Below are 27,948 nucleotides of genomic sequence, written 5' to 3'. Positions count from 1 at the left end.
CCGGCTTCATCAGGGGATTCCAAGGGTGCCACTGCTCCTTGTCCTCTGTTCAGGCACAGTCAGCAGTGCAGGCACAGCAGGGATGATGCTCTTTCCTCAGGGCACTGTGCTCTGGCAGATCGAGGCCAGCAGGAATTCTCTGGCTCCAAGAGCTGGACAGGGATGCAGCAGAAAGCTGATGCTTGCTGGAATAATTCCTCCTCTTCCTCCCTGGTTTATTTTGTCTGAATGAGACTGCTTTCACCAATTCTGAAAACAAATGAGAGAGCTCTGACTGGGGAACTGGCTGTTTGCTAGAGTTGGCTGGGAATTTTCCTACGAGTTTGGGTTTTGTATGCATGGAAAAGAAATTATTCACTGAAACTTCAGCTGAGGGACATTTACATGACAGTTTTAAGGACAAAGCCCTGTTTTCCCTGGTAAATTAATACCTTTGTGGTTGAAGTGCTAATTTGGAAGAACCAGGTTCTGTCCAGCCACTTGAATATTGCAAGGTTCATTTAGAAGAAAAAGCTGGCAGTTCTTGGAGCTGTTTCATTCCAAGTGGGCACAATACTGGGGGCTGGCTGTACAGCCCAGTGGCCAAGGAAAACTCAGATCAATCCAATTTGGGCTGATCAGGGCTCTGAACCTGGATTTCTCCATGTCTTCCCCCAAGAAAAAAAAACAACTCTGGGAAAATATTTGCACAAGCAGCGTGGCACCTGTCACAGACACATTTTATGAAAAATCTTTTCTTTAGGATTTTTCCTCCTGAGAAGCTGGGAGGCCTCAGGAACAAAATGTAAAAAATGATTATCTGCTGCTGTGGAATGCAACAGGTGCATCCGAGATTGGTCTCATGTGGTTGTTTCTAATTAATGGCCAATCACAGTCAGCTGGCTCGGACTCTCTGTCCCAGACAGAAGCTTTTGTTATTCATTCTTTTCTCTTCCTAGCTAGCCTTCTGATGAAATCCTTTCTTCTATTCTTTTAGGATAGTTTTAATGTAATATATATCATAAAATAATAAATCAAGCCTTCTGAAACATGGAGTCAGATCCTCGTCTGTCCCCCAATCTGAAAACCCCTGTGGACACGGTCACAGCACCAGACTCAAGTGGAATTAAGGAGGGGATGTGATAACTCCCAGATCACAGAGCAGAGCTTTTCCCAGAGCATCCTGCTCCCTCTGCAGCATCCCTGGGCTCTGCCTGCCTGCACTGCAGCCCTTTTAGCAGCCTCTAATGCGTGGCCCCACCTGGGAGCAGCAGCACTAAACTGCTACCCGTGTTTGCAAACTGCCCTGGTGCGTGGCAGCCCTGCTAAGTGCTGTGCTTGGGGCTGAAATACAGCCTGCTTAAATCTTGTATGTGCTTGTCTTGCATCAAACTAAGCCGTTGTGGCACTTTAATAGACTCCAGGCACAGCACCTCGGAGAGGGAGCCAACCTGAGCTCTGCTGGAAGCCTCAGCTGAGAGTGGAGCTGCCTGCAGGATGGGAGTGTTGATGGGAATGATGCCTTTGTCCTTTACCTAAAACAGGCAAAATTAAGGGAATAAAAAGTGGTTATATTTATTGAAGGGTCTTCAGGTACAAAACAGAGGCCAGGCAAAATTAAGAGAATAAAAAGCAGTTCTATTTATTGAAGGGTTTCAGGTACATTAAAGCAGACAAAACTCACCCTAAAATGGACAATGGGTCACAGGTTTCACATTTTTCTAAGTTTGTTCCATTTGGTTAAAAAGTGGTTATATTTATTGAAGGGTCTTCAGGTACAAAACAGAGGCCAGGCAAAATTAAGAGAATAAAAAGCAGTTCTATTTATTGAAGGGTTTCAGGTACATTAAAGCAGACAAAACTCACCCTAAAATGGACAATGGGTCACAGGTTTCACATTTTTATAAGTTTGCTCCATTTGGTTAAAAAGTGGTTATATTTATTGAAGGGTCTTCAGGTACAAAACAGAGGCCAGGCAAAATTAAGAGAATAAAAAGCAGTTCTATTTATTGAAGGGTTTCAGGTACATTTAGAGCAGACAAAACTCACCCTAAAATGGACAATGGGTCATGGTTTTCACACTTTTATAAGTTTGGTCCATTTGGTTAAAAAGGGGTTATATTTATTGAAGGACCTTCCAGGCTGAGGAGCCAGGAAGAAGTTAGTTTCTTCTCCTAATGAGGCAATGAATTCTTTTTCTCTGAAAGATTTAGGTGTCCTGTCACTGCTATCTGGTGCAAGTGCCTCATTCCTTTCTTTAAAAAATATCCCACATACATAATTCCTATTTTACCTACAAAAGTTACCTTTTAACTACAAAACTGTTAAAATGTTAGTACAGCACTACTAATCAATACAACAAAATACACATAGTAAATATCTGCATGGAGCAGATGACAATATGAGACAACAGAAACAGAGTTATTTTAACTACAAAAGTAGAACTTTATTTTTAACTACTTTAACTACAAAAGTTTTTAACTATTTTAACTACAAAAGTTACCTTTTAACTACAAAACTATTAAAATGTGAATACAGCGCTACTAATCAATACAACAAAATACACACAGTAAATATCTGCATAGAGCCATACAACATGCATTTTTCACAATGCCTGGTAAATATCTGCATAGAGCCATACAACATGCATTTTTCACAGTGCCTGGTAAATATCTGCACAGAGCCATGCAACATGCATTTTTCACAATGCCTGGTAAATATCTGCACAGAGCCATGCAACATGCATTTTTCACAATGCCTGGTAAATATCTGCACAGAGCCATGCAACATGCATTTTCACAATGCCTGGGAAATATCTGCACAGAGCCATGCAACATGCATTTTTCACAATGCCTGGGAAATATCTGCACAGAGCCATGCAACATGCATTTTTCACAGTGCCTGGGAAATATCTTCATAGAGCCATGCAACATGCATTTTTCACAATGCCTGGTAAATATCTGCACAGAGCCATGCAACATGCATTTTTCACAGTGCCCACTGGCCTTTGCTGTGTGTTGCAGGTTTCCTCCCACCTGAGTCCCTGAGGTTCCTGCTGGCAGCTCCAGCAGTGCCCTGCAGAGGTTCCCTCCTGCTCCTGGCTCCGAGGCCCCTCCAAACCTGCTTCTGCAATGGGTGGGTTGTAAGCACTGGTAAGACCCACGAGCCGTGTCACCTTGCTGCTCTCTGCCTCTCTCGCGTTCTTCTCTCTGTCCTTGCTCCTTCCTGCCCATTTATTTCTGTTCTCCATGTGCTCTGCTGTTCTGTCTCTGGGGTTTTCACTGTCAGGTAATGAGGAGCTGTGGGCCCAGTCAGTCTTGGAGATGCCGAAGAGACGAGACATCCTGGCTATCGTGCTGATAGTTCTGCCCTGGACACTGCTAATCACCGTGTGGCACCAGAGCACCATTGCTCCTCTGCTTGCAGTGCACAAGGGTGAGAGAAACCAAACCAGCCCATGCCGAGCCCGTGCATCCCCCCTTCGTCCTCATCTCCTCTCTCATTTCATTCCTCCATGGCAGCCATGCTCATCTCAGCTCCCAGACCATGCCCATGCAGGAGCCTCCCCACCTCTGCTCTAGGGGTTCTTCAGAGGCATCAAACTCCCCGCCTCTGCTCTAGGGGTTCTTCAGAGGCATCAAACTCCCCACCTCTGCTCTAGGGGTTCTTCAGAGGCATCAAACTCTGTGCTTGCTGCACTTGGAGAGCTCTTTATGGCCTCAGCCCAGAGTGCTGCTTCTCTTTGTTCCCTGAGAGGATTCCCTCCCTCCCTGCTGGCCTCTGCAGAGCTCTGCACACAAAGTTATTCCAGCGGGAAAGCTGCAAAAGAGACAGCGGAGGAAACAAAGCTGCCACTCGAGGCAGCTGCTCCGGGAGACCTGAGGCTGAGAGCACTTTAAGGAAAGCAGAAAAGCAGTGCTCTTGCACTTGAAGGAGAAGGCGAGAGCAAGATCTCACCTGTCTGGGGGAGCTGAAGTGCTCTGAGAAGTTGACTCCACACTCCTGTCACACACTGCAGTAAACACAGCCCTGGCCCGAATCAGGGGCTGCAGGAAGTGCTGGGGGAACCCTTCTGGCCAGAAGCATCCCAGCTTGGTCCTGTTCTTGGCACAGCAGCAATATCTAAGGGCTGTGTGGGCTCTTGGGGGCTGGAAGAAGCCACGCTGCCTTCTGCCACCTTCCTTCTTGGCTCTGCCCTTCTGCTGTGGGCAGGCTGGTCTGGGGGAAGAAGACCAGCTCATTTTCAGGACCCTTTCATCCTCTCTGAGGGATTCTCTCCCCTTTCAGTGCTTGTCTCCATCCTCCATAGCTGCTTATCCCTTTGCTGGACACTCTGATGAGCAGTTTGAGCTGCAGGAAGTTCAGTCTGTCCTGAGCAGTTTTCCCTTTCTCCTGACAGCCACCTCTGAGGCTTTGGGCAGGGAAAAATGCCTCTGATCCCTTCTGGAAGGTGGACAGTGTTTCAGAGGGTGAGGAATCTCCTGGGCTCTAAAAAAGGACTTTAAAAATGACTAAAAACACGCTACCTGTCTGTACAGCAGTTTGATCAGTGCCCTAAAAGCTGTTTTCTGTGAATGGCCTCTGCAGTTACAGCACGGAGACTGCTCCAATGGCTCGGTCAAGAACTCACCAATGACCTTGATGAGACACTTCTCTGCTTCTCAGAGCCCCCAGTAAAGAGTGAGTGGTGGTAGAGACCAATCTGAAATCTCTCAAGAGGAATCATTTTGCTCTTGTGAAGCATTTCTGAGATGCTCTGCTCACAGGTGCTGAGAGAGATGTGCACCTGGAGATGCCCACACAGCAGCACTTCCCCGTGCCAGGGCTCACAGCTGAGGATCTGACCTGCAGGGCTTTGCAAACTGTCTCGGGCACCATCCTGGCTAATTACATTTGTGTCTGTGTCCAATGCATTTCGCAGATTTATTTCTGAATTGATTCCAGCTCTCAGAGAGCTCTGCTGTGATGCTGAGGTGCTTTGCAGCAGATAGGGCCTGACAGCAACATGTACCCTGTTCCTTCCCCAAATATCCACCCCCCTCTGTCAATACCATGGAGTGAAAAGCTTTCATTTGGTTCAGGCATCAAAGCTTTGCTGCTGGAAGAATAACATGCTATGAAAAAGCCATGGGTAATCCCCTGCTGGGGCAGATCTAATGGGCCTCTGTTCCTGTTCTTTCTCATCTCAAGTTCCTGGTAGTTACCTGATGTTGAAAAATCCATGGCTCAAAGAGTTCTGTGCCCACTGGAGAGGCAGCCTTCCATCCTGAGTGGGGGTCCCCCTTCATCTCTGCAGACTGTGGCATTCCCCCTGTGGAATTCCCCCTGCCCTGCACATGGAAGCTGCACCCTGGAAAATCAGCAGGTGCATCAACACTGGTTTTCCTTGAGCTGATTGTGAACATTTGCAGGGATTTTGTATGTTGGGATCAGAGAATCCAATCTTTAGGCAGTTCATTGCTCACATCTGCAGCTCTGAGGGGGCTGTTCTGTTCAGAGGCTGGAGGGGCCTTTTTGAGGCAGGTTAGTTAGAGGCAGGGGAAAGTCTCTGCAGGAAAAACCTACAATTACAGGCTTTCATTTCCACTCTCCATTTCTGCATTTGAAGTGTCTTTCCCCACTTCTCTGTGGTTCTCAGAGAGCTGTAGGGCACTGCAGTGTCCTGCCCAGACTGTGCTGCTGGGGATCTTCACTGACCTGGTGTTTTCCATCAGTTTTTTCCCTGCCTCTCAATCCAGGTGCTCCAGTGAGTGCAGATCTGAAGCCTGCCCTACAGAGCATGGTGCCCAGAGCACTGGAGCTCTTCAGGGATGATGGACCATCATTCCACCTGGCTATTTTCTTTATCTAAACCTATTTGCTCTACAGACCTGTCTCTTCTGGGTGCTTTTTGACGCTGCTTGTTGTGAGTGCTCAGCCCAGTTATCCCAGGCTCTCAGGCCTTTTTTTCTTTTTGGTGCTGGTTTTCTAGCAGCAGAATCTTCTTTTCTCATGCGTGTTTGTCCCTGATTCCTTTATTTACCCGTGCCCTTACCCACGAAAGCCTCCACTCCTGGCACCCACGAGGGTGACCCGCTGGCTCAGCCAGGGGGTGCTGGATGCCCGAGTCCATGCAGCTCTCTCTTCTCTCCATGCCCTTGCCCAGATGATGGTGGTGACTCCCTCACTGGCCTGGTGTTTTCCACCAGTTTTTTCCCTGCTGCCCAGTCCAGGTGCTCAAGTGAATGCAGATCTGAGTCCTGCCCCACTAAGCGTGGTGCCCAGAGCACTGGAGCTCTTCAGGGATGATGGACCATCATTCCACCTGGCTATTTTCTTTATCTAAACCTATTTGCTCTACAGACCTGTCTCTTCTGGGTGCTTTTTGAAGCTGCTTGTTGTAAGCGCTCAGCCCGGTTGTGAGCTCAGCTTGTTGAGCACTCAGCTTGTTGTGAGCTCTCAGGCCTTTTTTCTTTTTGGTGCTGGTTTTCTAGCAGCAGAATCTTCTTTTCTCACGTGTGTTTGTCCCTGATTCCTTTATTTATCCGTGCCCTTACCCACGAAAGCCTCCACTCCTGGCACCCACAAGGGTGACCTGCTGGCTCAGCTGGGGGGTGCCGGACGCCCGAGTCCATGCAGCTCTCTCTTCTCTCCATGCCCTTGCCCAGATGATGGTGGTGACTCCCAGCGTGATCTCGCTGCAGGCTTGGACTCCAAGGAATACTGCCTGTCGGACCGGGACATAGTGGAGGTGGTGAGGACAGAGTACGTTTACACGCGCCCACCCCCGTGGTCGGACACGCTGCCCACCATCCACGTGGTCACCCCCACCTACAGCCGGCCCGTGCAGAAGGCAGAGCTGACCAGGCTGGCCAACACGCTGCTGCACGTGCCCAACCTGCACTGGATCCTGGTGGAGGACTCGCAGCGCCGCACGCCGCTCATCACCCGCCTGCTGCGGGACACGGGGCTCAACTACACCCACCTGAACGTGGAGACCCCCCGCAACTACAAACTGCGAGGGGACATGAGGGACCCCCGCATCCCCCGCGGCACCATGCAGAGGAACCTGGCCCTCAGGTGGCTCAGAGAGACCTTTCACAAAAACTACAGCCAGCCCGGGATTGTTTACTTTGCTGATGATGATAACACCTACAGCCTGGAGCTCTTTGAGGAGGTAAGGGCCTGCTGGGGGGGTGGATGGGGCTGGTGAGCCTGGGGAGGGTAGGATGGTTGTGGTGAGCCTGGATGAATGTAGGAGTGTAGTGGTTGTTCTATCTATCTATCTAGGATGGGGCTGGTGAGCCTGGGGTAGGATGGTTGGGACGGACAGAGACGAGAGATCTCTGAAGCCAGGTCATGGAACTTGTGGGTTATTGCAAAGGGCCTGGGTGCAGGGCCCTGCTGGGAGCTGCCAGCCACAGCTCAGAGCAGGCTGAGAGAAGAGAGGGGGAGAGAGGATGAGAGGGTGAGAGAGTAAAAGGGTAAGAGAGCGAGGTTCCCGTTAAAATACCATAAATCTTCTTTTATGTTGAATATTCTAATTCTCACTAACCAATCTAGTACAATACACAAATCCTATAGCATTACATGCAGCCTATCAGAATCATTACATTACCATCCTGTGTTATATTTTAAACCCTAAAATCTCCTCTTTGGGCCCCTTCTGCCAAGCTGTAGGGTCTGCTCTGACCCTTGGGCCTGTCTGCAAGTAGAGGGTGTTGTTCCATCAAAAGGGGATCACCTTCAGCCAGCCACACCATTGTTTTCCAGTTGTTCGGTAACTAACGTATCTCAAAGCTTGCTTTCATTTCAATCTCCCTTATAGTTTCCATATTCTCAGAATCTTTTGCCAGACAATCATATTGATAAGGCTTTCCTGTTTCTCCTTCCCCAACAGGGAGGGGGTGAGGAGTAGGGGGTTACAGTATGGGTAAATGAAGGTTGTATAGAATGTAATCTTATCCCCTAAAGAGTTGCAGCTGAACCAATTACTAAAGATTAGGAGCAGGCCTGATGTTAACAGGCCACACCTGTAGCCAATAAGAAGCGTGTTAGGAAAGAGTGGATTGGTGGGACTGGAGTCTGTTGGTTGCTGTGAGGACAAGGAAGAGTCAGTGCCTAGAGGAGCTGCCTACAAGAAACATGAAGGAGGTACAAAACTTTAGTAACATGGAACCCTTGCAATGTAATGACAGTAGAACTCTTGCAATATAATGACAACAGTGAGGGGTGCTGTGGGTGAGCTGAGGACATGCTGGGCTCCACAGCCTTCCCAGGACATCTTGTTCAGAGGTGTTCCCTGTGCTGGTCCCTGCCTTGCTGCATGCATGAGGAACAGGAGTTTGTTGGAGACTTTGGTTCCCCTCCTGCAAAAGCAGAGCCCTCCATGCAGTGCCTGGAGGAGGGATGTCTGGGCCAGGAGATGTAACCAGTTTTTCCCCCTGGAGCAATTCCTATTCCAGCACTCAGCATGGCTCCCCCAGGCTGCTATCAGCAGGTGAGGGGCTGAGATCTCCCCCTGGAAGTTTGCAGCTCCAGGGCTGAATTTCAGTGTGTCCTGACAATCTGGTTGGGTTTGAGCAGGGGCTTTCCACAGGCTTTCCTACCTTTGCTCTTTGATCCAGCCCAGCTGGGGCTCTAAATGAGCTCCTGTTTGCAGGTTTGAATGTTCTTACATTCAAGACCAGGTACCTTACCTGGCTTCCAGCTCAGAAATTACTTGTTCCCTTGCTCTCTTGAAGCCAAACTCTTTCACCAAGGGATGAGAAAGGAGGATTGCTTCCTTCCCCACCAGCTGCCTGTTTTCATACCAGGGATCTCCTATTTATTTCCTCATGCATGCCTCTCCCTTCCCCAGTGGCTCTCACTTTAGCTTGCACAGCCACAGGAATGGCTTTGAAAGCTGGGAGTGAATTCAGGCTGAATATCTTTCTTCCCCCGTCCGCTTTGAGGCTGGCTCTGGTGGCATCTTGAGACAGACTCCTCACATGAATAAAGCAGAAAGGGTTCCTTCATTCACTCCTGTGCTGTGCTCGTAGAGGCTTCTCCTCTCAGACGTGTCTCTGCAGTTAAGGTCACTGAGCCAAGGAAATGTGCTGTGAAATGCAGGAGACACACATTATTGTTCCCTGTGGACAGGGGCTGCCGTTAGCAGCTGTATAATGCAGAAGGGCAAGTGCCAGAGCTCTTCTGCTCTCGTTTGCAGTAATTAGCAGTGATGAGAGTAGCTCTGGGAGAGCCCTGATCTAAGAGAGCGAGCTGAGAGCAGAGATAGAGGCTGAGCCTGCCAGGGAGCAGGGCAGGGTGCTGGGGGTGAGTGGCATCCAGAGCATCTGCCTTGGCCAAAAGGGCCCCTGGTGGCTCTGCTCCATTTCTGGTGACCACAGGGAGCAGGAGGCACCCAGTTCCACAGCGCAGGGCTGTTCTGCCTGCTGCGAATGTCCAGAGAGACTGCGCTGTCCCCAAGGCTGGCAGCTGCAGTGCCCCACTGGCATCTGGAGATGCTCTTAGCCTTTCATAGCCTGAGACTGCAGCTTAAATACCTCAGTAGAGACCACCTTTCTTCCTAGATGTGCCATTCCTGCATTTCCAGGTGCCCTTGGACAAGGTGCTTCTCTCCTGTGTCTTGGTTTGCCCGTGTGGAGACCAAGAGCGGGACATAAACCTCACTCATAAATTGCAGAGGTGTTCCTTATTGGCAGCTCTGGACAAAAACCCTACTCGTAAATCCCAGAGATTTCAAATGAACTTCTTCCCACCTTGCTTGGGCAAGATGATGCCGTCAGGATTCAGAGGAAGAAGTTGAAGATGACCAGACAGAATCCTATATTTGAATGGAATTTATGCATCATGTATGAAGTTTTTAAGGGTTAATTCTTTGTTAACAGGTGTCCTTTTATTCAGGCAATCATAAAATACTCACTTTTCACACCCCGTGTGTGCTAATGGCAGATGTGCAGCACCCAGAAGGTGTTGGTGTGGCCTGTGGCCTTCATGAGCGGCCTGCACTTAAAGTTTGAAGACTTTAAGAATTGTTCATACAGGCACAACTTATTTTGCATATATTTTACATAAGCATGAATTACTCCATAATATGCATTACAATTTTAATGTCTGCGAAAAGCAAATCATAAAATATGCATTTTTCACACTCTGTGTGTGCTTGTGGCACAGCACATGGAAGGTGTTGGTGTGGCCTGTGGCCTTCATGGGCGGCCTGGCCTTAAAGTTTTAAGACAGTAAGAAAGTAAGAATTTTTCATACAGGCACAACTTATTTTGCATATATTTTACTTGAATATTTGCGAAAAGCAAATCATAAAATCCACGTTTTTCACATGCTGTGCGCTCGTGGCAGATGCGCAGCACCAGGAAGGTGTCGGTGTGGCCTGTGGCCTTCGTGGGCGGCCTGCGCTACGAGTCGCCCAAGGTGAACGCGGCGGGGAAGGTGTACGGCTGGAAAACCGTCTTCGACCCTCACCGGCCCTTCGCCATCGACATGGCCGGCTTTGCTGTCAACCTCAGGCTCATCCTGCAGCGCTCCCAGGCCTACTTCAAACTGCGCGGGGTCAAGGGCGGCTACCAGGAGAGCAGCCTGCTCCGCGAGCTGGTCACCCTCAGCGACCTCGAGCCCAAGGCTGCCAACTGCACTAAGGTATGCTCTCGTCCTGCTGCGGGGTGCTGGGGAGCCAGAGGGGGAAGAAAATGCAGTTTTCACCATCATTCCATCACTTCACTGAATCACAGGATTGATATTTATCAATATAGCTGGATGGGATGTGCCCTGGCTTGTCTGTGAGCTCCAGAAGGCTCCATTTGGGGTGATTTCACTGCTTTTAGCTGACTGATCAATGCTGCCTGTACACATTGCTGGGTCAGGGAGCAGGACCCCGTGTGCTAAATAACACAGAAAACACGGATAGTTCTTCTCCTGAAAACTTCCCAGTCTGAGAGGAGAGATGAATCTGGCTGGGCTGACAGGGAGTGTGGGAGACACCATGAGACAAAGCTGCTTAGAGTGACAGGCATCAATCACAGCCCATCAGCCACAGAAGTGCTGCCAAGGGCTTTGAAGCTTTGTGAGTGGGTTCCCTAAATACTGGAGGTGTGTGTGACTGTGTTCACAGGGGTCTCAGGTTGAGGGAAGAGATGAGGATCTGACTCCATGTTTCAGAAGGCTTGATTTATTATTTTATGATATATATTATATTAAAACTATGCTAAAAGAATAGAAGAAAGGATTTCATCAGAAGGCTAGCTAAGAACAGAAAAAGAAGGAATCATAACAAAGGCTTGTGGCTTGGACTCTCTGTCCAAGCCAGCTGATGGTGATTGGCCTTTAATTAGAAACAACCACATGAGACCAATCCCAGATGCACCTGTTGCATTTCACAGCAGCAGATAATCAACATTTTGTTCCTGAGGCCTTTCAGCTTCTCAGGAGGAAAAATCCTAAGGAAAGGATTTTTTATAAAAGATGTCTGTGACAGGTGTGCTGGGTGTCCCTCTGAAATCAGAGACCCCTGTGCAGCACTCTCACACCTTTGTCTGTTATAAACTTCAGCCAGTCTGATTTAGAGAGTCTTTATTGCTTAATTACGCCGACAGAATTGTTCTTTTATTGCAAATAAGTTGTTACTGCCAACAGCTCCAGTGTTGGATCCAGGTCTCCTGTATTTTTGGGATAGGAAAGAAAATGTGGCTAATAGCCTTTGCCTGATTTCCATGTGCACTGCTCCAAAGCCATGGAAAAAACAGGAATCTGATTCCTCTCACAAGGAATCCAGGAATAAGGAGGAGGAGCTGAGGGGAAGGAGCAAGTCTGGGTTGTATCTGATACCTGCTGTGCCTCTCTGAATCCGCATTTCTGTGGTTATGGCTGTCCTACACCATGACAAATAACTCAACCAGCCTCCCAAGAATGGGGAAAGAGTTTGGATTAAAATTAGATCCCTGTTGCTGGGCTCTGTGTGGAAATAAATGTGTTTTCAGCAGGCAGGAGAGATGGACAGACTGCTTTTACTCTGTGTACAGAGGATCAGGGGTGTTTACCTGATCTTCTGTACACAGGGTGTTTATCAGGGTGTTCACCTGGCCAGTTATCCAGTCTTTGGTCCATTGTCCCTGCTGTAAACAAATACCTGCTGAAGGAAGCTGTGCTGATAGGTTGGGGTGAGAAATGACAGCTCTGAAGGAAGGAGAGGAAGGAAAATGTTGTTTCCAGGAGGAGGAAACAAAGGGTGCTGGAGCCAGGCAGGGCTGACCCAGGTCAGGGATGGGGAGGAAGCAGCAGGGATTGCTGCCCAGCACTGGAAGCATCTGAGTTTCCTTTCTTGGCTGGGCTGGGCAGAGCTCACAAGGCTCCTTGTTGTGAGCTGAATGCTGTCTGCTCCTGGCAGGCTCTGAGTGCAGCTTTGCAGCCTCCATTTCCCTGGAAATCTCCATTTTTGCTTTTACTCACCTGGGACCGTGCTCACAGGGGTCTGAGGATGAGGGAAGAGATGAGGATCTGACTCCATGTTTCAGAAGGCTTGATTTATTATTTTATGATATATATTATATTAAAACTACACTAAAAGAATAGAAGATTTCATCAGAAGGCTGGCTAAGAATAGAAAAAGAAGGAATGATAACAAAGGTTTGTGGCTTGGCTCTCTGTCCAAGCCAGCTGTGATTGGCCATTAATTAGAAACAACCACATGAGACCAATCCCAGATGCACCTGTTGCATTCCACAGCAGCAGATAACCATTGTTTACATTTTGTTCCTGAGGCCTCCCAGCTTCTCAGGAGGAAAAATCCTAAAGAAAGGATTTTTCATGGAAGATGTCTGTGACACTCACCCATTTCAGCAGGAGAAGAGTCAGGGCCAGCAGCAGAGAAGGACCAAAGCCAGCTGTGGTCTGAGGTCACAGCTCAGGTTCCTCTCTCCCCCCTGTGCTCCCAGCACTTGTCATGCTTTGCTCCTGTTAAACACAACCCCACACCTGCTTTGCAGGGAGATTTGCATTAAAAATTATGATGTGCTTAGACAGAGTCATTAAGGAGGGATCAGAGGAATGTGTAAGATAAGCACAGACATCTGTTCTCCAAAAATGCTGCCTTCCCTGTGTGCTCTGCTGGTGCTGGAAATATTGATCAGAATTCAGCCCACAAACACACACTCCTGCACAAAGCTGAAGTGTAAGCCAAAGATCACGTATCAGGCTTGTTTTCTTGGATTTGGGAACTGCCCAAAATGAAGGAGAAAGTAAAGGAAGTTGGTATTAGTTGCTGAGGAGAATGTTATCCCTCCTTATGAGGAGGGAAGGGTTGGTTTATCCTGGAGCTGTAAGGAAACAGGGCTTTGCAAGGGTTCTCTGTACTTGGATTTCTGCTCTTTGTGCATTTCCCCACACCCCCAAATCAAACCATCCTCTCCTCAACCCCTTGGCACAGGAGAGAGGTCTGAGATTTGGCATTCCTGTCAGGCTGATGGAAAGGGGGCCATTCTGCTCCCCATTTTCTATGGACACCAGGGAACAATCTGCAGTGAGCTCAGCCAGGGAGGGCTAAAGCACAGACAGAGGCCCATGGGCACCATAATGCCACAGCTGGGGACATTCTATTGTCAGGCTGCAGGACAGGGAGCAGAGCTGCCCTTTCAGCCTGGTGTCTCCTTTTTTCCCATTCTGTAGTTTCCATTTCAAACAACAAAAATTCCTGAATCCCTCCTGGGAGGGTCAGCTGGAAACCCTGTGTTCCCTCCCACTGCAGGTCGGACACTTCTGTTTGTTTTTTCATCTCCTGTTGGGAGGCAATGAATTGTTCTGCTGTGGAGATGAAGCTCTGTGACCTCCCAGATGTGTTTTGAGTCCTGTGACTCCAAATGTCAGGCCAGGAGTGAGTGGAAGGGTTTTGCAGTAGTGTTTTTAAAGGGGAGTCCCTTGAGTGATCTCAAGGGTGATGTATGAAGTGATGTGTGAAACCACTACTCAGGAGAAGTCAGATATTTGGTCCCCTTCACTGTTTGGTCCCTTGTGAGAGAGACAAAGCTTCTCTGAGGCATAAAACACGCTGCTTGTTGGAAAAAAAAAAAAAAAAAAAACAAGCACTGGCTGAAAGGAAATGAAATGTTGGCTGAAATGTTTCTGTAGTAAATGGTGATCTACCTCCCACGTTAAGGAGCACAGCATGGAAAATGGTAAAAGCTGTTGTATCAAGCTGTAAACTCTGAAAATGGGTCAGTTTTAGCCCATTTAATCTGCCCTTTTTGGCATTTGGCTTTCAGAGAGCAGAAGTGGGCACAAATTGAAGCTGTGCGGTTGTGTTCTCTGCTGCTGGATGTGAGTGAGCCCTGGGCCATAGCAGGGCTCAGTGAGGAGGCCCAGCAGTGCAGAGGGCTCTCTCTGAAGGGCAGAACTGGCTGCAGGATTTCTCCAGCACCTTTTAATCCTCTCAGCACCACTGCAGAGCCCTGAGAGCCACTCGTGAGCCCCGCTGGGTTTTGTCTTTTCCCGGGCATGCAGCGCAGTAATTGCAGCAGTGGGGAGAGCAGGGCTGGAATCAGGGGTGACTTTGATGAGCAGACTCTGAAGTGCTTGTGGGGGATGATGAAATGGATTTTGGACCCACTCCAGCCAGCGGTTGGTCTCCACTGCTTCAGTATTAGCAGAGATTTAAGCTCCACGCAGGAGGTGACTGCTCACATCAGAGAGGAATTTGGTCAAACAAGCTCCTTGGGAAGGGGGGAAGGTGCCGTGCTTGAACCAGGAGGGTTTGAAAGGGGCTTTGTTCCTCCTTCAGAAGCAGAACGTGGCCTGGTTTTGCAGGAAGGAGGCGCTGGGTGGAAGAGGTTTGCAGGATTGGGTGTGCAGGGATTGTCATGGCAACCAGAGGGAAACCCCACGAGGTGGGAAACAGCCCGGCACAGGTGAGGGGCAGCAGGAAACCTGTTGGCAGAGGATAAAGCTGCTCCCAGCAATGCTGGCTCCAGGAGGAAGGCAATGAGGATAATTGAGTGTTTTAAGCAGCTTCCAGAACCGTCTGAGCACAGCAAGTAGAAACAATTTCCTACAACAGCCCCTCTGAAATACTCAACCACCTCAGATTCTCCCAGTTCTCCTCCACAGATGTTGATCTCTCTGCAACTCTGCTGCCAAGACAGAGGGAAGCTTTTAGGAGAAGCTCCAATTGTGTTTTAAGCAAGCTTGGGAGGAGTTTTAATCCTGGTTCAGAATAGGAGTGGCTGTATGGGGGCAGCATTCCAAAGGGACTGGGGGATCCAAAGGTTTTTGGGGGATCCAAAGGGGAATGCTGGGTTATGACAGGGTGTGTGCAGCCCAGAGTTTGTGGGAAGAAAGGGAAGAGAGGATTCTGGAGCCAGCTCCTGCCTCAGCAGCTCTGAGGCTGCAGCAGCAGTGAGTCCTTCCCTGCTCAGTGACACTCAGCGGCTTTTTAGGCTCTGGAAAGGATTTAAATGAAAAGAGAAGTGGTGTTTTTGTCTTTTCCCAGGCATGCAGCACAGTAATTGCAGCAGTGGGGAGAGCAGGGCTGGAATCAAGGGTGACTTTGATGAGCAGGCTCTGAAGTGCTTGTGGGGGATGATGAAATGGAGATTAGGAAATGAGGTTAGGGGGCAGACTGATGCCTGCTCCCCAGTCATGGATTTTCAGGGATGTGCTGAAGAATTCAGGTTTTATTTCCCCCCAGCCAAAGGCAGGAGTGGAGATGGAAGAGCTGCTGATGCCTCTTCCCTCCCAACATCCCCTAAATGTCAGGAATTTGCATTTCCCCCCTGAGTGACTCCAAGGCTGAGGGTGTAGGTGATAACCAAGGAGCAGCTGAGGAGCTGTGGGAGGCAGGAATGCGATCCCAGGCTGGGAGGGAGCTGCCTTACCCCATTGCAAGGCTGATGAGCCTTTGGAGGGAGCTGCTGGATAACTACATGGAGGGAGCAGGGTAATGTCCCACGACAGCACACTGTAAATGGTGATTTCTGTGCACTGTGCATTCTGCAGAGCAGCAGCTCTGCCTAAATGAAGGTTTATGCAAAGCCCCTCTCAGCAGTGGATGCACCATTAGGCTCCAGGGTGGCTGCTTAAATTGCACTATTGATTTAATGTGCAGGAATATTTCCTAGTGCACTGGAGAGCTGCAGCTAATGACTTCTGCCTTCCTCAGATTTTAGTGTGGCACACAAGGACAGAGAAGCCTGTGCTGGTGAATGAGGGCAAGAAAGGATTCACAGATCCCAACGTGGAAATCTGAGTGTGCGTGGCTGAGCAGAGACCAACTCCAGGTAAGAGCTGCTTCTCACAGCACTGAGAAGCTACACAAGGGCAGGAGAAAGAGAAAAGCTCTTTTAAATGTGCTTTTTCATTTCCACTTTTCACAACCCTGACCTTCCCTTACTGCTAAACCTCTCAAGACTATTTGTTAATCTCTCTTTTTTTAAAGTCAATCCATTTTTAAGACAAAATACCTGCTGAGAGATTGAGGGGAAGAAAAATGCAGGGAGTAGGAGTTTAGGCAGAAGTTGCAGCATTAAGAAAAATCCTTGTGTAAACGAGGTTGCCTTATTAACTTTAATAAAGCACAGGGGTGAAGGGTGTGGGTTCATCCACCTGCAAACACCTGAGGGAAGCTAAAAGATTTTTGGTCAGGCAGAAGCTTTCACTGAGGGAAATATTTAATTCAGGCCCACACTGAAGGCACAGAGAGGCAGTGATGAGTAGGAAGGTGTGGATTGAACCCTGCCTGAGGTGTTTGTGCACCTGAGGAGAGCATGGGGTGTATTTTGCAGTGGAAAGGAGGAAAGAGCACACACATTGATGTTTGTTCATGCCCTGGGTGTTCCTGCAGCTGGTTTGCAGGAGGATGAGCTGTTCACTTGTATCTGCAGCCTGTGGAGCTGCCCTTCATTCTTATGGGCAATAAAATAAATGCACAAATTCCCTTTCACTGGAGTGTAGAACCAGGCCTGGAGGGAGAGGAGGCTGCTGCTCTTGAGTCCTGAGAAACAGGAGCAGGAAGGGGGCAGATTTGCTCAGCAGTGGTGAATTTTTACCTGCAATGAGCTCCCTTATGTGCCATTCCCTGGGGGAAGCAGGATGGAGCCCTGGCTGCTGCTCTGTGCCCTTGGCAGGGCAGGAGGGGCTGCACCAGCTCCTCTGGGCCAGGGAGAGGCTGTGCACAGGGGCTGGGGCTCTGCAGTGCTGCTCCCCCTGCCCAGGCAGCAAATTTTGGGACCTGCAGTGGGACGGGGCTATGGGACGGCCCTGAAAAGTGAGACAGGGCTTTGGGATGGCTCTGAAGAGAGGGACAAGGCTTTGGGATGGCCCTGAAGAGTGGCACAGAGGTTTGAGGTGGCTCTGCAGTGAGGGACAGGTATTTGGGATGGCCCTGCAGTGCCACAGGGCTATGGGATGGCTCTGCAGTGGGACAGGAGTTTGGGATGGCCTTGAAGGGTGGCACAGGGCTTTGGGATGTCTCTGAAGAGTGGCACAGGGCTCTGGGATGGCTCTGAAGAGTGGGACAAGGCTTTGGGATGGCTCTGCAGTGAGAATCAGGGCTTTGGGATGGCCCTGAAGAGTGAGGCAGATCTTTGGGATGGCTCTGCAGTGAGAATCAGGGCTCTGGGATGGCTCTGAAGAGTGGCACAGGGCTTTGGGATGGCTCTGCAGTGGGACAGGGGTTTGGGATGGCCTTGAAGGGTGCCACAGGGCTTTGGGATGTCTCTGAAGAGTGGCACAGGGCTTTGGGATGGCTCTGCAGTGGCACAGGGCTTTGGGATGGCTCTGAAGTGTGGGACACAGCTTTAGGATGCCCCTGCAGTGGCACAGCGGTGCCACCCACGCTGTTTGTGTCTCTTGCAGAAGATTTCTTCGTGCACAGCCTGCCAGGTTCCTCTCCACAGCACCCACCCAGCCAGCCAGGCGGGAGCCAGGAGCTCTGCTGACTCCCACGAGTCTGAGCCTTCAGAAAAACCAAGCACCACTGCATACATGACATCCCCGGATCCCCTGCCCCTCCTCCCGGGCTCCGGAGGTGGAGCACAAAGCACAGCAAGGCAGGACTGGCAGCCCCAGGCTCGGCTGCAATGTGAGAGGGCTGTGCCAGCACCTGGCTGAGGGGGAGAGCCACAGCAGTGGCCCCTGGGGACTGGTTTTGCTGAGCAACAGGAACTCTGTGGCCATGTGTGAGACAGCCTGAGCAGCTCTCTGGCCGTGGAGGGGACAGCTGCCTTCCTAGATGGCACCTTAGCCCTTAATTTTAAACCTCCTTTAATCAGTGTTTGTTACGCTGCACAAGACGGGAAGGGTTTGGGGAGGGGGGAAACGAGGCAGGTTAGAACAAACCCTTGAAGCATCTCTGTTCTCTGGTTCCCTCTCCTTTTCCTTCCTCAGTTTCACAGCTTGGGGGGCACCCTGATGTTCCTGTGTGGTCGTGGAATCATGGAAGGGACTTTAAGGGTCCTCTGGTCCAAGGTTGCTCCTGGCCTGGAACATTCCCAGGGATGGGGCATCCCCACCCCTCTGGGCACCTGTGCCAGTGTGGCACCACCCTCATTGTAAAAAACGTCCTTAGATCAAATCAATCCTCTTTGAGTTTAAAACCATCAAGCCCTGTCCTAGCCCTGCTAAAAGGTTTGTCCCCATCTTTCTTAGAAGACCCCAAAGTGGGACAGGATCAGGGAGCTGCTGATCACCACCAGTTCGCCACTGATCCTGGTGGAGTCGTGTCTCCAGCATGTGGATCTCTAAAAATGCTAAAATAATTGGAAATGGGGTTTAATGAGATTGTGGGGGCCATACACCATAATATTCATGCAGATCTGGCTCCTGTTTGGCCCTAATTTGGTTCCCATTAGGTGTGGGATTCTCTCCTATATAAGGGTGCTCCTATATAAAGGCAAATTTCCACTCTTTAAAAAAAAAAAAACTGCTTCAAACTAGAAATTGGACTCTAAGAGGTGAATTTAGTGCATTTCCCATTTGACTGGAGTGTATCCTCCAGCCCCTTCTTCTGCTACTGCAGAGCTGGTGTGAAAAGCCACCCTGGAGCAGTTCCCAGTCCCCTCTGATGGAGAGCAGCACCCTTGGGAAGGGGATCCTGGCTCAGGGCTCTGCTCATTCACCATCTGCTGGTGCTGCCACCATGGGTGACTGTTTGAGACTGCCAAACTTGCTGAGATGAATCTGAGGTACAACAGGCCCCTTCTCCCCAGCCAAAACCCATAAATTCCCTCCTCCTCCTCCATAACTGTTGTCAAACCTTTGTCACCCCCTCTCCCTGCTGCTGTCCCAATTCCTTCAAAAATTCTGAAGCACAATTTTACCTTTGAACTTAGGGAAAAATGTAATCCTGCAATAGACTTGGTTATTTTTAGCCCTAACACATAGAACTATTAAAATGCTCTGGGTTTAATTGTTGGCTTCACGGTGCAGAAGTCTCCCCTTGGACTAATGACATTGTGTATTTCCTGATATTTCAAAGGAAAAATATTTTTTCTAAGTTATTTTCTCCCACTGTATATCAGAACCATTGGGGAAAAGTCTCATTCTTTAGTTCCCAGCCACAGAAGCCTTTACAAAAATGTTCCTTTTAGATGCAATGGCTGAAGCACCACTTGGAAAGAAAGTGTTGGATGCTGCTGGCTGCTCTATGGGAACAGGTATTGTTACCTTGGATTAAAACTCTGCACTCAAGTAGATTTATTCTCTTACTGTACTGGCCTTCCAAGCTCCCTTCAGTCTGCAAACCCTCCAGTGGAAAGAGACATTTCTCAAGGACTACCAAGTTCTCACAGCATTGAAATAGTTTCCAGCTGATGTCCTCTCCGAGCTGCATGTTTTGGTTCACTGATCTGAATTCCAGTCCCTGCTGGGTTCCAACTTTCCCTCCTTGGAAGGAAACATTAACTTGCAGAAAAATGCAAAGGATGGAGTGCTGAACACAGCCCTGCACATTTGCTCTGCCCACAGGAGCCCTCTCAGCTGTCCCAGAGCTGCTGTGGCCCTGGGGAGCAGAGACAGACCTGGCCAGGATGGAGTGTGTTCCAGCTGCACTGTCTGTTCTCAGTTTTAAACAAACTGTATTTAAATTTGTTAAATAAAATGATGGTTTCTAAGAGCCAGAATAGCCTGCACCTCCCTTACAGACACAGTCTGGTGTTTCTCCTGGTACTGGCACAGAAAGCAGAGACTCCTTGGAGGTTCTGAAGGATTCACAGCTCAGGTTTGATCTCCCCCTCTCCCTAAGGAGGCTGCAGCTCCTCTGTGCCTGGAGCTGCTGAGTTAAAACAATGTCATGTTTACCTAAATCCCACATTTCTGTTTAGAGGGACAAAAAGAAAGAAAAAACCAGGACCCAAGATCCCACAGCAGCTTTAAGGAGGAAGCAGGGATGAGTTTTCTCACTTGCTTCTACCCCAGCCAAAATCTGATCCCTGCTCATTTTCCAAGGGGGAATTTCATCTTTGGGTGCTTCACAGTGTGAGCTCTGCTGGAGAGGGGACTGCAGGACTCATTTGTTCTTTTCTCATTCCTTCTTGGCCTGAAACATCATGATACATTTGATAAAAGACAAAACACATCTCACTTTTTAAACTTTTTCTTTTTTTTCCTTTTGAGAGAGAAACAACCTCCATAATAAAACTCAGTGGAAAAAAAGCTGAAATTAAAAGTCATTTGACAACCACCTTGCCTTCCAACAAGGGAACACGTAATGGCCTTTTTGCAGAGAGACTTGTTAAAATCTGCCTCCAAATGGTTTCCCACACCTGATTACTCACTTGTTCACCAACTATTTTCTCCCTACCTAATTATAAAAACGAGGAGGCCAAGGATAGCACATTTTGAAAGTCCCTGGAAAGCTGAGCTCAGCTTCCAGTTCAGATGGCTTCAGTTCTTTCTCTCTCTCTCACCTGCCTCCAGCACCTTTTAACTCCCCCACATCCACCAGATGGTTCAGAACATGCTCAGCCATCCGGGCTGGGGGCCTCAGCAGGGCAGGGGATGAGCTCCATCCATCCATCCATCCATCCATGGAGCAAGGGCGCCGCTTCCTCGCTGTCCTCTCCTCTGACCTCACTGCCAGAGGGCAAATCCTTCCCCTGGCTCTGGTGGAGATGAGCATGCCCAAGTGCTGAGCCAGCAGGTCCCCAGCCATGCAAGCAGGAGTGCTCAGGGGGAGCCAAACGTGGGAAAGGAGCTCCCAGCCCAGCCTCAGTCCACGTACTGGGTCCGTCCCAGGTAGGGGATGTCCACGGACTGGATGATCCGGCCCGCCGTGCGCTCCTCAAAGATCACAATCTGCACAGGAGAGAGAAAAGTCCTTCTTGCAAAGCCTGGGGGGCTGCAAATATGCTTAGGAGAAGCACACTTGAAACTCCATTTAAAGAGCTCAGTCAGTGTGGGTCTAACAGGGACTGAGGCTCTGCCTTGGGGATGAAGCAGCATCACATCAGGTTTGGGTTGATTTCCCACCTGAAGCAGAGCTGTGAAGTTCAGCTGCCACCCCTGTCAGCCTTTAATGGCTGTCAGAGCCAGGGCCAGCTTTGGAGCAGCACCTCCTCTGGTTTTCAGAGACCTCAGGAGACAGCACTGCCCTTCCCCTCTACTGCACTGGCTTTCAGCTAAAGGGTAATTGATGTCCTGTGTGTGTCTGGCTCTTTGGGACAAGGATCTTTCACAACCCCAACAGGCACAGAGCAATCCCAGCAGTCTCTCACCTCGTTGCCCCCTCTCCTTAGCCAGGGCGCAGGAAGGTAAAGAGTTTCCTGAGGTCCAATCTTCCAGTATCTTCCCAGGTTCTGACCATTGACAAACACCACTCCTTTCTCCCAGCCCTGGAATCAAGGCAGAACATGGAATTACTAAAGCAGCTCTGCTGCCTCCTTTGCATCCCCACAGGAAACCAAATCTGCTTTCACACTTGCATTCTTTCCAGCCACTTTCTGCAGGTTTTCTGCTTGTTTTCCCTGTGCAAATCCCTGCAGCCAGGGACATTTAAACAAGCCCTGCTGAACAGGAGTTATCCTTAATGTGCTCATTAAAAGGATAAAACTTTCAAAAATGTGCAATTTGTGACTTGTGCTTGCATAGGAAGTTTCTTCCCTTTGAACAGACAGGCCTTTATTCCTCCCCAAGCATGCAATATCTGCCCTCACCTCTTTCCCAGGTGACAGAAAAACTGAATTGCTGCTGGCTGGCCTGATTTACAGCAAATAGAATTTCCCCAATACATGGGAAAGTGAGCAGGACAGTAAGGCTGGGCACAAGGTTGGCTCTAAGGGAGGGAAATCAGAGCAGGAAGTTTGATAATATTTAAAATCTCATCTGAAGTTCTATGCAGTCTCCCACAGAAGCATGACAGGAATGCTAACTCCCATGCCATGGCCACAAAGAAGTGACTCTTTCCATGTCACACTGAGGAGACAGGAATAAAACAAGGCCCTCCTTTATTTTCTGTGCACATTACTCCTCTGCAACTAGAAAACACCATTTGCATGCCAGTAAGAAAAGACTGAAGTGGTCACTGGCAGCTCTGCAGGGTCAGTTTTCTCACAGCACCTCTCCAGAATTACCTGGAGGAGACCCTCAGAATGATTCCCTAAGAGAGAGGGGGAGGCTACAGACACACAAATCAGTCAGAGCTGTTGCACAAGTCTCTCTAACCAGTTCTTTTATAAAAATTTGACAAAGAAGAACCAGGACTTGCCTGCAGCTTCAGGAAGGTGTCCTGTGGCTGCTGCTCTATCCACAGCCTCCCGCGGAAGAATGCCGGCCCCACGAAATAATCCGGGACTGAGCTCCAGCCAGACGCCTGCTGCAGGCTGCAAGAGAGGGACAACTCACAGCCCACAGGGCCACCTGCCTGTCCCCAGCACCCACAGCCCTGCCAGGCCAAGCTGGGCTGCAGAGGAGATACCTGGGGCTGTCACCACCTCTGATGGCACCACTTCAATGGTTTCTACAAGAGCGTGTGGTGATGGGACAAAGGGGAAAGGGTTCAGGCTGGCAGAGAGCAGGTTGGGATCAGATATTGGGAAAAAATTCTTCCCTGTGAGGGTGTGAGGCCCTGGCAAAGGTTTCTCAGAGAAGCTGTGGCTGCCCCATCCCTGGAAGTGCCCAAGGCCAGGTTGGAGCACCCTGGGATGGTGGAAGGGGTCTCTGCTCATGGTGAGAGGATCTCAAAGGTCCCCTCCACCCAAACCATTCTGGGATAAAAGCTCTGCTTCACATGGACTGCTGAGGATCCTCCAGATCTGCCAGGGTGCTTGAAATGCCTGTGGCTTGCTAAAGGAGACTGCAGAACTGACAGGATTCAAACCAGACACTCCTGCCACAGCTCCTGGCGAGGAACACAAACACATCCCTGCAGTGTGCAGTAATCAGGGGAATCTGACAGGATTTCTTACCTGTGGCAACAGTTTGGGAGCAGGGCAAAAGCAGAAGAGGAAATAAGGAGAGCAGAATCCCACAGAAGCCTTGAGCTGCTGTAAGAACATGTTCCCTGCAGCCCTTACAAACTGCATCTCTTGGACTGGGGGAAGTTATTGATCCAGTGCAGCCTGGCTGCTACTGAATTATTCAACTAAAAGCCTGTGACAGCTCCTTTCACAACACTGCTCTCCCTCCTCCCCCGAGGGGACTGGGAGCTGATTGTGTTTCAGTGCTGCTGGTCAGCAGCCAGGAGCTCAGGCTAGTGGTGACTAATCTTGCTTTTGTTTGGCCATGGCAGCTCACTTGCTTTAATGCTCCTCACTGGAAATATTCCTCTAACACCCTGCAGTCCAAAAGGCTCTGAGCTACCCCATCAATAAGAATCCTTCAGGTAGCCCCTCAGCACCTGGTAAAACTGCCCTGAGGCATTTCAGAATGAATCTTTTCCCTTTTAAAAGCCTTTTTGGTTTAACGTGGCTTCTCTCTCTCCCTCCTACACAAAATGGGGCAGCTGTGATATCCTGGGGGATATAAGCACATAAGTTGCTTGCTGGTATTAAAAACATCACTGAAAAGAGTCTCTGGATGGTGGCCAGAGTCCATAGGGCATCTGCTGCCTGAAACATTTGCTGAGGTTTTCTCTGTGTGCTGACAGAGGCTCTTCAACATCCCCCTGCTAAATTTCCTCCCTTGAATTAAAGCAAAACAACATAAAAGAGAGGGAGCCATCTGGATTGTTAATGCACTATCAGTAGCTTTCTAGAATTAATCCATCCCTTGCCAGGCTGAATTACTAAATATATCAGCCAGATTGGTAATTTCCAGAAAGACCCAAAATTTCCACCATGTGGGTGTGAGGGGATCCTTCCCTTTGGATAAGCCTGGATTTACCTACCTGATCTCACCCTGCTGCAAGGAAATCTTTAAACCCTGCACAGTGGGATTAGATCTCTCCCTAAATGATGGTTTGGATCAGCTGGCACCAGTTCCTGCACTATTTCAGGCAAAAGTATCAACAAAAGTATCAGAGCAAAAATCCACCTCCCCACTGTTACCTCATTTAGCTGCTCCCCATTAGACACTGCACTGCTGGAAAGCAGGTGGTTTGAAATGAAGGAAAAAAGGTTAAAATCCCACAAAAAAAATGATTTTGTGGAAAAAATAAAGGTTAAAATCTCACAAACCTTTTCATGAAGGCAGGTTTCATCTCCAAACTGTAAATCTTGAAGTTCCTCAAGGGGGTTTTATTCAAGAAGATGTCACCAATTAAGCCTGTGAGAGCAATGGGGGTAATGAGGAGTTGAGGAACAGCTAAAGCTGATGCATTTTGCTATTTGAATCTGAGGAACAGCAGGAGATGGAAAGCAGCCACGTTCTGCAATGGAATTAGAGTCCATATGGTCCCATTGCTCATGCAGGCTGAGTGGGGAGCATCTCTAAACTCTGCCCTCTCCATTCCCTCCTTTCCTCAGCTCAGCAGGGCCTCCAACCCTCCCAGCAGAACCCCCTGGGATGTGCTGGGGCTTGTGGGGATGCTGGGGTTGGAGCTGACCATGCACAGAATTTTTTTTAAAGCAGTCAGTCACTTTTTAAAGCAGTCAGTCACTTTTTAAAGCAGTCAATCACTTTTTAAAGCAGTCAGTCACTTCTCTAACAGGCACAGCAAAACACAACTGAGCCAGCACCAACGCCCAGGGCTGCTCCAGGGCTTTTCAGCCCAGGATTTTAAGGCACCTGAAGAAGTCATTCACCTTTAGCAGCTTTTTGTTGAAGGCAAAGCCTGCTCCTATCACAGCTCTGAGGCTGCCTGGGCAGCACTGAGGTTTATGCAACGTTTCTGCATTAAATAAAATCAATACAGTCACGTGCCTAACTCCATTAATCCATTTTATAGAGCTTTTGCACATAGTTCCCCACTAAAATAGAATCAACCTCTTCCAGCCCCACCACTGTGTGTGATAGGCTTGAGCATTTCAGTCAATTCTGCTCCAGGGGATGCAGTTCCCTCCTCCTGACATTGTGTGAGCTTTTAAATGGTGTGATTCTCAAACATCAACCTCTCCAGGGAAAACACAGATTAAAAAAGGTATTTTCCTTCCCTCCCTGTGAAGTAATATGCTCAGTGAGCAAGAGAAAGGGAGCTGAGCATCACCTAGGAAACCCAGAGCAGAGCAAGAGTCATTGATAGGCCTGGGTTTAGCTGTACCCTTATAAAATAAACCTTGGTGCACTGAGCAGCCACTGCTGCTCCTCTGAGCACTGCAGACAGGGGGGAGGATGATTTTTAACTCATTCCCACTGTGTTGTAGCCCAGCTCCCTCACAAACATGGTGTTAACAAACACCTGCAGAACAGAGCACAGGAGAGCAGAGCTCATCAATGATGTCAGAACCACATCCCTCAGATGGGTTTGGGCAAGAAATCATCTCTGAACCTAGAACTCAAATGTCCACAACTGTGCCACTGTCAGCAAAGGTGGGAATAAAATAATCAAAATATTCTCAGGACATTCAACATTCTGATAATTCTGTTTAAATATAAGTTCTGCTTTAATTCTGTTTAAATATAAATATTTAGCAAAGTGGAACTAGAAATTAGCAACCAGAAGTTGCTCTGATGAACAGAGCTCATCAATGATGTCAGAATCACATCCCTCACCTGGGTTTGGGCAGGAAATTGTCCCTGCTTTGAGGCAGGAATAAAATAATCAAAATATTCTCAGGGCATTCAACATTCTGAATTTTAAAGGTAAGTTTTAGCAATGTGGAACTGGAAATTAGCAATTGCTCATCAGTGATGTCAGAATCACATCGCTCAGCTGGGTTTGGGCAGGAAATTGTCTCTGAAACTAGAACTCAAATGTCCATAGCTGTGTCACTGCCCACAAAGGTGGGAACAAAATAATCAAAATATTCTCAGAACATTCAACATTCTGATGTTTAAATATAAGTTTTAGCAAAGTGGATCTGGAAATTAGCAACTGGAAGTTGCTCTGATGAACAGAGCTCATCAATGATGTCATATTCATATCCCTCACCTGGGTTTGGGCAGGAAATTGTCTCTGCTTCAACCTAGAACTCAGGTGTCCACAACTGTGCCATTGTCAGTGCAGGTGGGAATAAAATATTCAAAATATTCTCAGAACATTCAACATTCTGATGTTTAAAAATGTTACAGGTTTTAGTAAAGTGGAACTAGAAATTAGCAACTGAAGTTGCTCTGATGAGCAGAGCTCATCACTCATGTCACAATCCCATCCCTCAGCTGGGTTTGGGCAGGAATTGTCTCTGATCCAGACCCACCTTTCCTCTGCTCGTTCAGTGCTGGCCCATAATTGACACGGCCCCGGTTCTCCACCAGCAGCCTCAGCTGCCTGAAGCCCTGCTGGACAGACAAAAGGACAAACATCAGCTGCACCAGCCCTGCCCTCAGCAGAGGTGCTGAGGGGGAAAATGGCACCACCTTTGGCAGCTGCCATTTATAAATTTATTTTCAAGTTCTCTATTATTGCTGCTGCTTTATAATGAAGCAATGGGACTATCTTGGTTAAGAATTCATTGTTTAGATAAACATCAGTCTCAGAGGCTGTGAGATTTTAAAGGAGTAAGCAGCTGGCTATAAAGCAGTCACAAGTTCTTTGTTACAAGACAATATATAATTTACTAATCTAATGCACAGATGCTACAAGGTTTATTTTGCTTTACTAACATCACCTTTACTTACTTATCACCTTTCCTTACTTCTACTGCACTGTGGATAATTTTACTTGATAGGCTGTTTTCTCACATCCACACACATGCTCTGTTATAACTTCTAAACTCTCAGCTTACCACACCCCTACACTATAAACCCCTCACCATCTTATCAATACTTTCCTACATTATAAACCCTTCAACATCTTGTCAATAGTTTCCTACACTATAAACCCTTCACCATCTTATCATTTTCCTATATTATGAACCTTTCACTATCTTATCAGTTTACTACATTATAATCCTTCACCATCTTACCCAATAGTTTCCTACATTATAAACCATTCACATCAATACAGTTTCCTACATTATAAAGCCTTCACCATCTTATCAATAGTTTCCTACATTTTAAATCCTTCAGAATTTTATCAGTAGTTTCCTACATTTTAAACCCTTCACTATTTTATCAATAGTTTCCTATTTTATAAACCCTTCACCATCTTATCAATAGTTTCCTACATTATAAACCTTCACTATTTTATCAATAGTTTCCTACACTACAAACCCTTCACCATTTTATCAAGTTTCCTACACTATAAACCCTTCACCATCAGTTTCCTACATTATAAACCCTTCACCATCTTACCCAATTCAGTTTCTCACTTAAGGAATATTCTTACTTACAACTACAGAAACAAAAGTTTATGGTTTTTCTACTTAATGTCTGTGGAATTTGTTTTTACATCAATCCAAGGCTGCAGATCAAACCTTGCTGTACCTGTAGAAGTTTCTGTCTTTCCCTTTCCTACAGCTCTCTACTGCAAACAGGGAGGAACTCACAGCCTTTGCACAGATTTCTGAGTTGTTTTGT

At 48.3% G+C, this 27,948-nt stretch overlaps 2 protein-coding genes across 7 annotated transcripts in view; one reads left to right on the top strand and one right to left on the bottom strand.

The window, feature by feature from the left end:
- The window catches only part of B3GAT1 (beta-1,3-glucuronyltransferase 1), a 42,632-nt gene extending 22,545 nt beyond the window's left edge, over positions 1–20,087 (top strand). The window contains exons 2-7 of one of the 5 annotated variants that reach the window (XM_058041306.1): positions 3,003–3,131; positions 3,268–3,414; positions 6,627–7,135; positions 10,318–10,614; positions 16,121–16,238; positions 17,815–20,087. In XM_058041306.1, the coding sequence (XP_057897289.1) occupies positions 3,303–3,414; positions 6,627–7,135; positions 10,318–10,614; positions 16,121–16,207 (1,005 nt within the window). In that variant the 5' untranslated portion in view covers positions 3,003–3,131; positions 3,268–3,302 and the 3' untranslated portion in view covers positions 16,208–16,238; positions 17,815–20,087. The other 4 variants (XM_058041305.1, XM_058041304.1, XM_058041303.1 and 1 more) reach the window with 4 other exon arrangements.
- Positions 20,088–20,535: 448 nt separating this feature from the next.
- LOC131093903 (beta-galactosidase-1-like protein 2) overlaps positions 20,536–27,948 on the bottom strand; it is a 34,087-nt gene continuing 26,674 nt past the window's right edge. Inside the window, exons 15-19 of one of the 2 annotated variants that reach the window (XM_058041300.1) lie at positions 26,688–26,769; positions 24,570–24,657; positions 22,661–22,775; positions 21,672–21,788; positions 20,536–21,252 (exon numbers count right to left, since the gene is read on the bottom strand). In XM_058041300.1, the coding sequence (XP_057897283.1) occupies positions 21,166–21,252; positions 21,672–21,788; positions 22,661–22,775; positions 24,570–24,657; positions 26,688–26,769 (489 nt within the window). In that variant the 3' untranslated portion in view covers positions 20,536–21,165. The remainder of the gene's footprint in view (positions 21,253–21,671; positions 21,789–22,660; positions 22,776–24,569; positions 24,658–26,687; positions 26,770–27,948) is intronic. The other variant, XM_058041301.1, reaches the window with a different exon arrangement.

Source organism: Melospiza georgiana, chromosome 27 (assembly GCF_028018845.1).
Source record: "Melospiza georgiana isolate bMelGeo1 chromosome 27, bMelGeo1.pri, whole genome shotgun sequence".
In the NCBI taxonomy this organism is placed as follows: Eukaryota; Metazoa; Chordata; class Aves; order Passeriformes; family Passerellidae; genus Melospiza; species Melospiza georgiana.
Note: the sequence above shows the minus strand (reverse complement) of the source record. Positions and strands in the feature narration are given on the sequence as shown.